We start from the raw sequence: 12250 nt of genomic DNA on the forward strand, positions 1-12250 counted from the left end.
TATGGCACACGGTAGAAAGTGTCTGACAAAGGAAGACTAGGGCGGTGAGGGGGCCCAGAGGAAGGGCAGCTCAGTGTGGGGAAGACAGGGGACGATGCTAGAGGATTGATGCCTAAACTGAGTTATGATGAATGGGTAGGAATTCGCCAGAAAAGGAGAGGGGAAAGGGTACTCCAGACAGGGGAAGAGCATTGGCAAAGTCACAGACATGTGATGTGTTCTGGGAACTATAAATTCTAGCAACCAGAATGTAGGGGCAAGGAAGGAAGAGGTGAGAGACCAGGCTGGAGAGGTAAGTAAGGGCTGGATCGTGCAGGATTGGAAACTGACTTTCTCTGCAGGGCAATGGGGGGAGCCATTACAGGGGCTCCCTGACAAACCTGCAATTTTCTGAAAAAGTCAGCCCTCTCCATGCCTTTGTCAGGAAAGGCAGGAGGTCCAGGTTTAGGCTGTATGGAAAGAGCCCCCTTGGAGGGGCCAGAGGAAAAACAGAGATTTGCTGAGTGTCCAGGGAGAGAAGCCCTTTGCGGGGAGGTCAGAGAGAGGGAGGAACCCTCTCTGGCTGCCATGAGAAGGGGCCCCCAAATCCAGGCCAGACGCAAGGAGGGTCAGGAACGCTGAGGCAAATGTCACTTGTGGCTTTTTTTCCCTCTAAACAAACTAAACAAAGCAGCTGCGCCCGGTGGCCCCTCAGGAAGGCCAGTCATTTCCTGAGGAGATATGAGGCCGCCCAAGCATTGTTCCCGGTTTCCAGCATGGCCGCCATTACCTGACCAGCGCCACGGCCGGTCTGTCCGCGGTGCCTGGAGAAGCTCCCACATGGGTCTCTGCTTTTCACGGGGCAGGTTTCTCACCTCCGTCGCGTGGGAAGTGGCTTCTGCCTCCGGAGCATGGCGCAAAAGCAGAACTAACTGCCCGAAACCTTCGCTCACTCTCAGGATGCAGCTGGGGTGGACCCAGGGGGGCACGATGTGGCTCCGCGTCCTGCTGACACTTCTGCTCTGTGAGTTTTCCCTCTCTTCCCACATCACTTAAACTTCACGAGAACTGAAGCTCGTGAAGTCAACATATTTCTCCTGTCTTTTCCAGGTTCAAGCCTTGAGGGTCAAGAAAACTGTAAGTTGTAAAATTCCTACCTGTGACTCTTAAAACTCATGTCAGATTGCTCGGGTTTAATGTTTGTAACAATTCAGAAACAGATTCAAATTGTCGGCTAAAGTTGATTCTGCATTTAAAGAAGGTTTTGGAACAAAACGCTTATTCTAAGCCAAGTTTTCATCAGCATGTTCTAGATGTAGCATACATTTCTAGATCCTGTTTGTTAGGATTGGGGGGGGTGATAAGAAAGTGATTCCATAATTTGTTTTTTGTTGTTCTACCATAAATTTCTTTTTTTCATATCCTACCCTACCCCTGATTGTTTATTCACAAACGAGATATAATCAGTTTGTTAAATCCATGAAGTCAGAACATAGTTTATTTAGTTATTTTTTAAAAATATTTGATTCATTTATTTTTGGCTGCGTTGGGTCTCAGTTGCGGCATGCAGGATCTTTCCTTGCGGTGCTGGGGCTTCTTTCTAGTTGTGGCGTGCGGGCTTAGTTGAGGATCTTAGTTCCCCAACCAGGGATCAAACCCGTGTCCCTTGCACTGGAAGGCGGATTCTTAACCATTGGACCACCAGGGAAGTCCTGAAGTCAGAACATAGTTTAAATTGTTGTTGTGACTTTTTTTTCTCCTAAATGATCTAAAACAGATTAGATATCATTTCCCATCTACCCATGAGGCTACGATGGTATCTGCAATATTTTGTGCTTGGGCATGGGAAGTGGGGCTTCTGCCTGTCTTTGAAATCTGGTCTGTCATCCACTTTAGAGCTAATTTTGAATCATTAAGATGAGCAGGTTTGGAGACTTCCCTGGTGGTCCAGTGGTTAGGGCTCCATGCTTCCACTGTAGCGGGCACAGGTTCGATCCCTGGTCGGGGAACTAAGATCCCACGTGCTGCACGGCAGTGCAACACACACACAGAAACACATGCCCACACACACAAATAGATAAGCAGGTTTTGTTTTGCTTCATCTGGACTGTGTGAAGGAGGGGACTGGGCTGGGTCTGGGGGCTGAATAGAGGGAGAGCCCACAGAACAGGATCCCCTTGTCAGAGGTCACTTCATTCCACGCAGAGTCGGGGTGACTGGGTTGCAGACAGTTGTACAGCTATTTGGAGATGAGGTGTGTGGGTGACACTGGTTTATTGAGCCAAGGCTTGGAGCGGTAGCTCTATGCAGAGAGGGCTCGTGCTGGCTACTTAGCAAAGCCGGTCTGGCGGGTCTCCTGTGCGTGTGTCCATGTGCTTCGATGGGTGTTTGATTCCCATGGCAACCCATGGAGGCAGGATGTCCATTATCTTCATAATCAACCTAATTGACTGATGATATCTCTGCAACTCAGAGAAACAACCGACTTGTCCAAAAAGAGCCGGATAGCAGGACATCAGCACCAGAACCTCCCCTTCCCAAAACCTGATTGTCCGGAGCCTGGAGCCATAGGCCTGACTCAAATCTTTAAAGCCACTGTTACTCTGTCTCTCTGAGCCTTTTTCCCAATCTGTAAAATGAGGGTGATGCATCAGTATGAGATGAGATTAGATAAAAAGAGGTGACGTGCCAGCCCAGCATGCGGTGATTAGTAAATAATGGTTTCCTATGGTCCTAGCTCACCCACCATCATGGCTCCTGCACCTCCCTCGCTCTGTCCACTCCAGCCCTTGTGCCCTTGCTCTAGCCCAGACCACACCCTGCCAACACGTGTGCCTCTGGGCTTCTGCTTCTCTTGCTCCAATCTCTCTCCCATCTTTGTCCTCACCTCAGGGGGAAGTAAATCGCTCCCTGCCCAGGTTTCCTAGAGAAAGGTCTTCGTACCTTCGGGGGAGACCTCAGAGCCGCAGGACCCAGAGCCGGGAGGCTCTCCTACTCCCTCCTCAGGCTTCTGCCCTGTTTTATACAAGGTGCCTGTGCAAGGTCACCACTGGGTGCTGGCAGAGTTGGGGCTGGGACCCAGGTTTCACATTCCTCAGGCCACCCAGGACCACGTTGCTCGTGCACGACCTGCCAGCCTGCTCCATGTGGGCTACTCCATGGTTGAGGTGCTTGGTCCGCCCTGGCCCTTCCTCTCCTTTTACTTCGGGCCCCCGCCCAGCCCCAGCCGGCCAGTCTCAGGAGATGACCTCAGCTCCCTCTTCACCTAGAACACAGTGCTGTCTGGAGGGAACTCCCTCCACTTCCCGCCCTGCCCCGGCTTCAGGCTTATCTTCCTCCCCACCCGTCCTCCTGACTTCCCTCCTGGCTTCAGAAGCCGTGTCTATCCCGTGGTGGGGCAGGGCCTGCCTGTCCACCTGGGCTCCGAGCCCATCCCTGGCATCACCCTCCTCCCCCAGGCTCTCACGCTGTCTTTATTCAGCCTCCACCCCACTTTTAGTATCTATTCTTTCCTTTCAGTCTACAAACATGATTGGTAGCTCTTGGTTTTTTAGGAAAAAGAAAAATCACAGACAATCCCCCCGCCCCCCCAGACCCCCCCGTTTATCTTGTGCCCCACTATCTATCCACTCCCTTCCTCAGTCAAACTTCTCCAATGCCTGGTTTCTGATCACCGTCTCTGCTTCCTCACCTCTCAGGCGCCCCTACCTAGCAGGTCTGGCCTTGGCCCCCACGCCTCCCTGCCACTAGAACCCTCTCATAGATGCCATTATCATGTCCAGCCCTTAGCCTTTGGGACCCCGGTGTTAGCACAGAGCCTCTTTCTTTGGCCTCGTAGACCTTCTTCCCTGGTGTTCTCCCACCTTTCTGACAAACCCTCCTTTTTTCCCCCGGGAGACTTGGACTTTCCCAGGATCTCATCCTCTCTGAAGCTCAACCCCCCCGCTCTGTACACCTCCACATGCCCACCCTCTAGTCTACTCCAGCTCTGGCCACTCCCGTGACCATCAAGCTTCCCACGGGGCCAGTGGTTGACATCTCCTCCTAGTGGTCCCCCGGGCCCCTCAAACCAGCTGCGCCACCGAGACTTTGGCTCCGCTCTTACCTTTCTCTGGCTTTGTCACCTAATCCAGGAACCTTATCTTCCACTCTTTGCCTCAACCCCCCTAGCCAGTCAAACAAATAAAATACATATTACAAATGTTATTATTAATGACATTTAGTACGTTCATAATGTTGTGCAAACATCACCTCTGTCTAGTTCCAGAACATTTTCTTCGTCCCCAAAAACAAGTCCGTTTGCACACACTAAACATTTCTCAAGTCCACCCCTTCCCCTCAGCACCACTGCATCTGCCTGAGCAGAGGCTGCACCAGCTTTCACCTGAACCATCGTCCAGGTTGTTACAGGCCTCCAGTCTCTCCTCCAGCCCACAGTGATCTTTCTAAAGCTCCAGTGTCATCCTGTTACCGCCTCCCCGGCAAAACCCTCAGGACAGGGCACAGCTTGTCAGCATAGTGGGCAAGGCTCTCTGTTCTGCCCCCTCCTACCTGGCCCCCTGGACCCTCCAGCCTCACACTCTGTCTCCTGTAACCACCAGTGCCCAGAATGCATTGATTTCTCATGCCTCTGTGCCCTGGTACATGCTGTTCTGCCCCGAGCACCCCACCACCCTTTCCTGTCCTGGTCCAAGGCTCAGTTCAGGGGTCACTTCCTTCAGGCTTCCCTTGGCCTCTCCTGGGCAACCCTTCCTCCTGGTGCTTACATGATTGTACTCCAGCTATCTGGGTCCCCACCAGCCTGCACAGTCTAGGACAGCGGGGATGCTTTCTTATTCACCTTGTAATCCCAGCACCTGACACAGGTGCTCAAGAAATGTCTCACTGAAAGGGACTCGAACTGAACTTGGAGGTGCTTGAGATTCAGATGAGCTGGGTCAGCACACTCCATCCTGAGCACCGCAGTTCATCAGAGCCTCCATGCCTCATGGCTCCCTGGATTTTCCTGGCAATGATGGGGGGCCCCTTCTTCTCCACCCACTGCCCCCTTTCTTTCTGAGTCATTTCCAGGTTGAGGGCTGAGTGGCTGGCTGAGTCATGATGCCTCATCTTCCCTGGAGCATCAGCATCTGCTGACCCGCAGCCTGAGGTAGAGGGAAGCAGGTCCCTTTGTTTTAGGATCTGGGGATTTGGCGCTGTGGTGCCTTATCTGTGCTGTGGTGACTTTGTTACTTGGATCGTCTCCATCAGCCCCTCGTCTCTCCAGGTTGAAAAGATCTGGCCTTTTCAGGCTATTCTACAACCCCGTCCTTCCATTACAGTTCTGAACGTTTTGCGTCCTGTCTCCAAAGAAACGCATCAGAGGTGGTTCATGGGCCCCCGACACCCATCTGTGAACCTGCGGGAGGCCCGGGTTGTAGCAATCACTCTATCGTGTAAATAATGAGACCTACACACAGGTCTCATTACTGGCTGTTCCTGGAAAGTTTATTCACAAAGAGGATAATATCTTCCATATTATCTTAATAATCAGGTAGAGATTTTTTTTTGAATTTTTGAATATTTTATTTATTTTTTTATACAGCAGGTTCTTATTAGTTATCCATTTTATACATATTAGTGTATTCGTGTCAATCCCAATCTCCCAGTTTATCACACCACCACCAGCCCCCCGCCATTTTCCCCCCCTGGTGTTCATACGTTTGTTCTCTACATCAGTCAGGTAGAGATATTTGAAGGTTGGGTGGTGTGTTTGTTATCTATTGCTCCTTAACAAATTATCCCCAAACTTAGTGGCTTAAGATAACAGTTTATTATCTCACAGTTTCTGAGGGTCAGGAATCTGGGAATGGCTTGGTTGGGTGGTGCTGACTCAGGGTTTGTCAGGAGATTGCAGATAAAATGTTGGTCAGGGTTACAGTTATCTGAGGGCTTGTCTGACGCTGGGGAATCTGCTTTTAAGCCCACTCACGAGGCCGTTCCTCACCCTGTGGGCCTCTCCATAGGGGCGCTCATGACACGGCAGCTGGCTTTGCCCAGAGTGAATGATCCCAGAAAAGGAAAGAGTGACCAAGATGCAAGTTGCAATGTTTTTTATAAACTAATCTCAAAAGTCACCTACTAGCACTTCTGCTGTATTGTTGGTCATAAGACCAACCCTGGTCTGATGTGGGAAGGGACCATATGTGGGTGTGATAACCGAAGGCAAGGCTCACAGGGGCCCGTCTTGAAGGCTTGATACCAGAGGGGTGGTGGTCGCGGCGATAAAATCTAGGCTGCTGTTCTGTTGCATCAAGTCAATGAGCTGGGATCCGTATCTTTTTTTTTTTTTTAATATTTATTTATTTTTGGCTGTGTTGGGTCTTCGTTTCTGTGCGAGGGTTTTCCTCTAGTTGCGGCAAGCGGGGGCCACTCTTTATCGCGGTGCGCAGGCCTCTCACTATCGCAGCCTCTCTTGTTACGGAGCACAGGCTCCAGACGCGTAGGCTCAGTAGTTGTGGCTCACGGGCCTAGTTGCTCCGCAGCATGTGGGATCTTCCCAGACCAGGGCTCAAACCTGTGTCCCCTGCATTGGCAGGCAGATTCTCAACCACTGCGCCACCAGGGAAGCCCTGGGATCCGTATCTTGGATAATTTTTTTATATAAATTTATTTAGTTTTGGCTACATTGGGTCTTCGTTGCTGCGTGCGGGCTTTCTCTAGTTTCGGTGAGCAGGGGCTACTCTTCATTGCGGTGCCCTCGGGCTTCTCACTGCGCTGGCTTCTCTTGGTGTGGAGCACGGGCTCTAGGTGCATGAGCTTCAATAGTTGTGGCACATGGGCTCAGTAGTTGTGGCTCACGGGCTCTAGAGCGCAGGCTCAGTAGTTGTGGCGCGTGGGCTTAGTTGCTCCACTGCACGTGGGATCTTCCCGGACCAGGGCTTGAACCCACATCCCCTGCATTGGCAGGGGGATCCTTAACCACTGCACCACCAAGGAAGCCCTGTGTCTTGAATAATTTTAAAAAATGCTTTTCCTTCTCCTGTCCTGCCTTCTTTTTTTTTTTTTTTTTTTTATAATTCTTTTGGCCGCACCGCACAGCATGTGGGATCTTAGTTCCCCGACCAGGGATCGAACCCGTACCCCCTGCAGTGGGAGTGCGGAGTCCTAACCACTGGACCGTCAGGGAAATCCCATGTCCTGCCTTCCTTTCTTCTTCCTTGTTTGCTCCCGCTGGCCATGGTAGTGTGTGGTTCCTACCAGTGAATCAGCTGCATTAATTTATTAAGCAGATGTATATTAGATTTGCTTAGAAAAGCAAGGTAGGCAGAAGCATCTTGTGTTAGTGCACATCATCCTCTCTAAAAAACTGCTACCCGATGCTTTAGCCAAGTTTGCTTTAAAATTGTTAAACGGTGGTAGAGCTCCCTAGGGATGGTCGGTAGGAGACCCAGGCAGGGCTGGCGCTGAGGCTGGAAGGCCTGGAATAGGGAAGAACTGTGAAATGCAGACTGTGAGCTCTAGGTGGGCAGAAACTGTGACAATCTTACCCTTCTCTGAACCCCCAGTACTGGGTGCAGTGCCTGGCACAGAGACGCCCCCTTCAATGTCTGCTGAATGAATGGTACTGAGGAAGCAGGAAGGAGGTGTCAATCAGGGGCCAGGTATCGGGCAATACAAACCTGCCCCTTCAGTGCTCTCAGCCACCTTGGTTCCGTCATTGTTCAAGATTAAAATACAGGGAAGGCAAGTATTAGTGTTCCTACTTTATAGGAGGAGAGGTGGTAGTCTGGAGAGGTTAAGTACCTCCCAATGACGCCCAGCTAATGACTGTGGGATCAGGGGTTTGGACCGGGTGTGCCTGACTTGCTTTCTTCCTGTACCCAGTTCTGTGTTCCAGTCTGGGGTGTACCAGCCATGGGTATGCATTTCATTCAGGATGATGACACTAAAGTAGCCCAGCACAGTGGGATGACTAACACCGGGAGTCTGGAGAAGTTGCTGTAATTCACCTGGGAAATTAAAAAATTGTTGGGTTTTAATTTTTTTTCTGAAAAAATTGACTAGAAATATGATTTCAAGAAAGACCTTTAGAGACCTCAAGACTCAAGAGTTGGTATTATATCTGTGACTGACAGAATCTAGCTAACATTTTGCAAGCAATTCATCTGTGCCAGGAACTGTGCTCCAAGAACTTAAACTCAGGTTCTCATTTACACTTACTGTTATTATGTCCATTCTATGGATAAACAAACTGAGGCTCAGAGAAGCTCAGTAACTTACTAAAAGCCACACAGTTTGTGAGCAGAGATGGGATTTGGCCCAGGAAGTCTGACTCTGCGCTCATCTTCTGCTCTTTACCATCTCCTGATAGAATCACTGTATTAAACAGCATGGCTTAAAATGAAGAAGGAGGTGCTGAAGGACTAGGGAGACTTGCCTGTCCCTACCTGGGAAGGGAACATTTTAATCTATGGGAAACTAAACATGGTTCAAAGAAACTTCTGTTCCGAGAACTCACCCAGCAAGCTCCTCAGACCAGGAGCTAATAAGGAATACAGAAAGACAGAAAAGGGAATTCTAAAGATTACTGCTGTAAGAAATAAATTTAAACAATCATCTTGTTTCATCTCATGACTAATCAGATGCCATTTTTTGTTAAATTAATTGCTCAGAAAAAAAGGCACAAGGATGGACTGTTGTATTCAGTTTAAAACCTGAGACATATTATAGACAAGTTAAATTCTAAGGTGTTCAAAAACAGTTTGACGTTATTAAAAGGGAGAGAAAGAAAGACGATTTTTTGCCAGTATCTCTGGCCAGCTACCTTGCTATACCTTTTTTTGTTTGTAAAATGATTTGGGAACACTTATAAAAAATATGTATTATTGTTCAATAGGATAAAGTAAATAAGGACATCAGAATGAGAGGAAAATATGGCAGTCAAATAAAACTGTGACTCTTTTAGCACAGAAAAATGCATCCCAAACGTTGCTAGAGGTAAAATTTGGGGCTTATACTATTTAGCAGCCAAAGCAAAAACGGGAAGCAAGATGCATGAGAAAAAGTGGTTTCAAGTTCTCACCCATCTGGTGAGGCTTCTGACTTCATCAGCTAGAAAACACCAGTTGAGACTGTGCTAATTTGTTCAGGCGGGGGTGGGTGGGTGGAGTGGGGCTGGGGGAGCGGTTCCTGGACGTGAGCATGTGATTTCGGAATGGTGGTAGCCATCATTTATCAAGCAATTACCGTGTACCAGGCACTGGTACACCCAGGAAATCACTAGGTAATTTCCTGCTCGTCTTCTGTAAGTCTTACAACAACTTACTACGTAGGTATTATAACCCCATTTTATAGATGAGAAAGTTGAGCTCAGAGAGGTTAATCACCCAAGGTCACACAGTAAGTGATGAGCCAGGACTTGAACGTTTGTCTGCTTGAATCCTATGCTCTCTCCAGGGGCCACCATGTGGCAGCTCACAGGCTGCATACATCTTATGGACATGTTTTATTTGTCACACTCCGAAGACTGCCACCTTGTCATGGTGGGAATATGAGCAGCTTAGTATCAGCTGCCTCGTGCTTGACCCGCCACACACAGTCACTACTCACCTGGGACCCCTGGACACTATACTGCATGGATGTGATGATACCAATCTGATGTGGTGACGTCGTTTCTGAGATAACAGGTGTGTCTGCTCTCCTCCCCTTGGCCTTTAGCTTTCACCATCAACAGCATCCACATGCAGATCCTGCCGAAGCAGGAGGTGCAGAATGGGGAGAACCTGACCCTGCAGTGCGTCGTGGATGTCAGCACCACCTCGAGTGTCAAGCCTCGGCACCAGGTGCTGTTCTACAAGGATGACGTGCTGTTTCACAACGTCTCCTCCATGGAGAACACAGAGAGTTATTTTGTTCCCCAAGCCCGGGTCTATGACGCGGGGACATATAAATGCACTGTGATCCTGAACAACAAGGAGAAAACGACTGAGGAGTACCCGGTGTTGGTGAGAGGTGAGTCCCTGGAATGGAACACAGCTCGGGCAGGTGAAGCGTGAACACATGCAGGAGCCAGCATGGTGATTGAACGAGTCGTAACACCGGACCTACCTGCCCATACATCATCCTTCTCACTCATCTGCCCGACACTTTCCTAACCTGGAAATGCAGGCATTAGACATGCTCCCAGTACACCAGGCTTTTCCTCACCTCCATGCCTTTGCACATGCTATTTTCTCTCCCTGGAATACCCTCTTCACCTCGTCTCCTCGGGAACTATTTCTCCTTCAACACTCAACTCAATGATCTCTTCTCTGACACTTTCCCAAACAAAACTGATCCCCCCCAAGGTCCCAGTCCTTACAGCTCTTATGCTCTCTCTGCGTTCAGTGGTGTTGGTATCAAGGTCATGGGGCTGAGTGTTGACTCTGGATTCTGCAGTCACTCTGCCTAGATTCCAATCTGGACAAGTCCCTTAACCTCCCTACACTTTAAAATTCTCATCAGTAAAATGGAGATAATAATACTGCCGAGCTCAGGAAGTTATTAAGAGGATTAAAAGATATCCTGTTAGTAAAGAGCTTAGTGCAATTTCCAGCACATAATGAGTTTCCAATAAGCGGCAATTACTATTTGACTCGATATTGCAACTTTCTCACGTATCTGTCTGCTCTTCTGGATTTTGAGATCCTGAGAGAAGAGATGGTGTTTGGTCTAATTTTGTATCTCAAACAAACAAACAAAAGTCTGGCTCATAGTAGGCACTCAATAAATGACTGTGGAATAAATTAAACAGTTGAAAACAGCAAGTAGTAATAGAGATGGAAAAACAAGAGAAATATCATTGTGGGAAATTTGGGTCATAGAGTTCCATCCGTCCATTCATTCATTGATTTACTCCTTCAAGAAGCATGTCCCAAGCCTGCAAGTCAGGGAAAAAAAATAGGTGCTAGACATGAAAATGCATCAGACAGGTCCTAGCTCTGGACGCAGTTACAGTCCTGTGGGGAAGAGAGACATGTAAACAAATCATTGGGGTCCAACAGTCATCTGCTCTGAGCGCCTTGGGAGCACAGCGGTGGGAGGAAACAATTCTGCCTAGTGAAGTTAGGGACGGCTTCCTGGAAGAAGGGACACTGGGTCCAGATATAGAAGATCGTGTGGGAATTTGCTTGATGGTGAAGTGGGGCAAAGGACAGAGAAAAGGGATGTAGCATAAAAGTGAAAGCGCAGAGCTGAGAAAGAGGTTGCCAACCCAGCAGAGTGCCCCTCGGTCAAATTCTCCACCTCCTGAAGACAGGTCTTCATGTCCTGTCTCTAAAATAGAGATCACTGGGAATCTGTGTGTACCCTTGAAGGTTGCTTTGTTTTTTTTGGTTTTTTTATAAATTTATTTATTTATTTTTGGCTGCGTTGAGTCTTCGTTGCTGTGCACGGGCTTTCTCAAGTTGCGGTGAGCGGGGGGCTACTCTTCGTTGCTGTGCGGTGGCTTCTCTTGTTGCGGAGCATGGGCTCTAGGCGCACGGGCTTCAGTAGTTGTGGCTCATGGGCTCAGTAGTTGTGGCTTGCGGGCTCTAGGCGTGCAGGCTCAGTAGTTGTGGCGCACGGGCTTAGTTGCTCCATAGCATGTGGGATCTTCCGGGACCAGGGCTCGAACCCATGTCCCCTGCATTGGCAGGCGGATTCTTAACCACTGAGCCACCAGGGAAATCCCGGTTGTTTTGTTTTGAGGATTAAATGGGTAGCAGATGAAGCCTTCTTAGTGATGGAGTGTTGGATGAATGAATGGCCCATCATGTGCGAAGTGCTTGCCCAGACCATCCTTAGAAAGAAGTAACCCTTTCATCAAACAAGAAGCAGGAAGAACCAGTGGGCAAGTGTTTGGGGGCGTTTTCCTTTCAAAAGTATACAACCTCTGGCCACCTTCCCGTCAGGCTCTGAGGCTCACAGGGGAGAACGTGACTATATCACCCCCCAGGCCAGTTCCTCCCTGGGTGTCCTCTGGTCTGTCGGGGCACGGCTGGCCAGACATCCCTTTGTGTCACCAGGGGCAACAACCACAGGGATGCAGACCAGCCCTCCTCCATCTCCACTGCGGACAGGGGAGGAGCCAACAGGTCCAGGTATTCACGTTAGTGATGAGGAAAGATTGGCAGGCCAAGAGTTTGGGAAATGTACGTTGAAAAGAAATGCGCTGGCAAACTTGGATGATTTAATGGATACAGTTTGTGAATTCAGCCCTGTGCCTCCTTGACAGCTGCTGACATAACTGTCATTTCTGCACTTTTGAGCT

General features: G+C 49.2%; 1 protein-coding gene across 3 annotated transcripts in view; it reads left to right on the top strand.

The window, feature by feature from the left end:
• The first annotated feature begins 334 nt into the window (after positions 1–334).
• Positions 335–12250, top strand: part of PECAM1 (platelet and endothelial cell adhesion molecule 1) — a 55579-nt gene continuing 43663 nt past the window's right edge. The window contains exons 1-3 of one of the 3 annotated variants that reach the window (XM_027081182.1): positions 335–1003; positions 1090–1116; positions 9679–9972. In XM_027081182.1, coding sequence (XP_026936983.1) covers positions 721–1003; positions 1090–1116; positions 9679–9972 — 604 coding nt within the window. In that variant the 5' untranslated portion in view covers positions 335–720. The remainder of the gene's footprint in view (positions 1004–1089; positions 1117–9678; positions 9973–12250) is intronic. The other 2 variants (XM_027081184.1, XM_027081183.1) reach the window with 2 other exon arrangements.

The sequence above is a fragment of the Aethalodelphis obliquidens genome, unplaced genomic scaffold (genome assembly GCF_003676395.1).
Source record: "Aethalodelphis obliquidens isolate GAN/ISIS:26980383/991018 unplaced genomic scaffold, ASM367639v1 scaffold44, whole genome shotgun sequence".
Taxonomy (NCBI): Eukaryota; Metazoa; Chordata; class Mammalia; order Artiodactyla; family Delphinidae; genus Aethalodelphis; species Aethalodelphis obliquidens.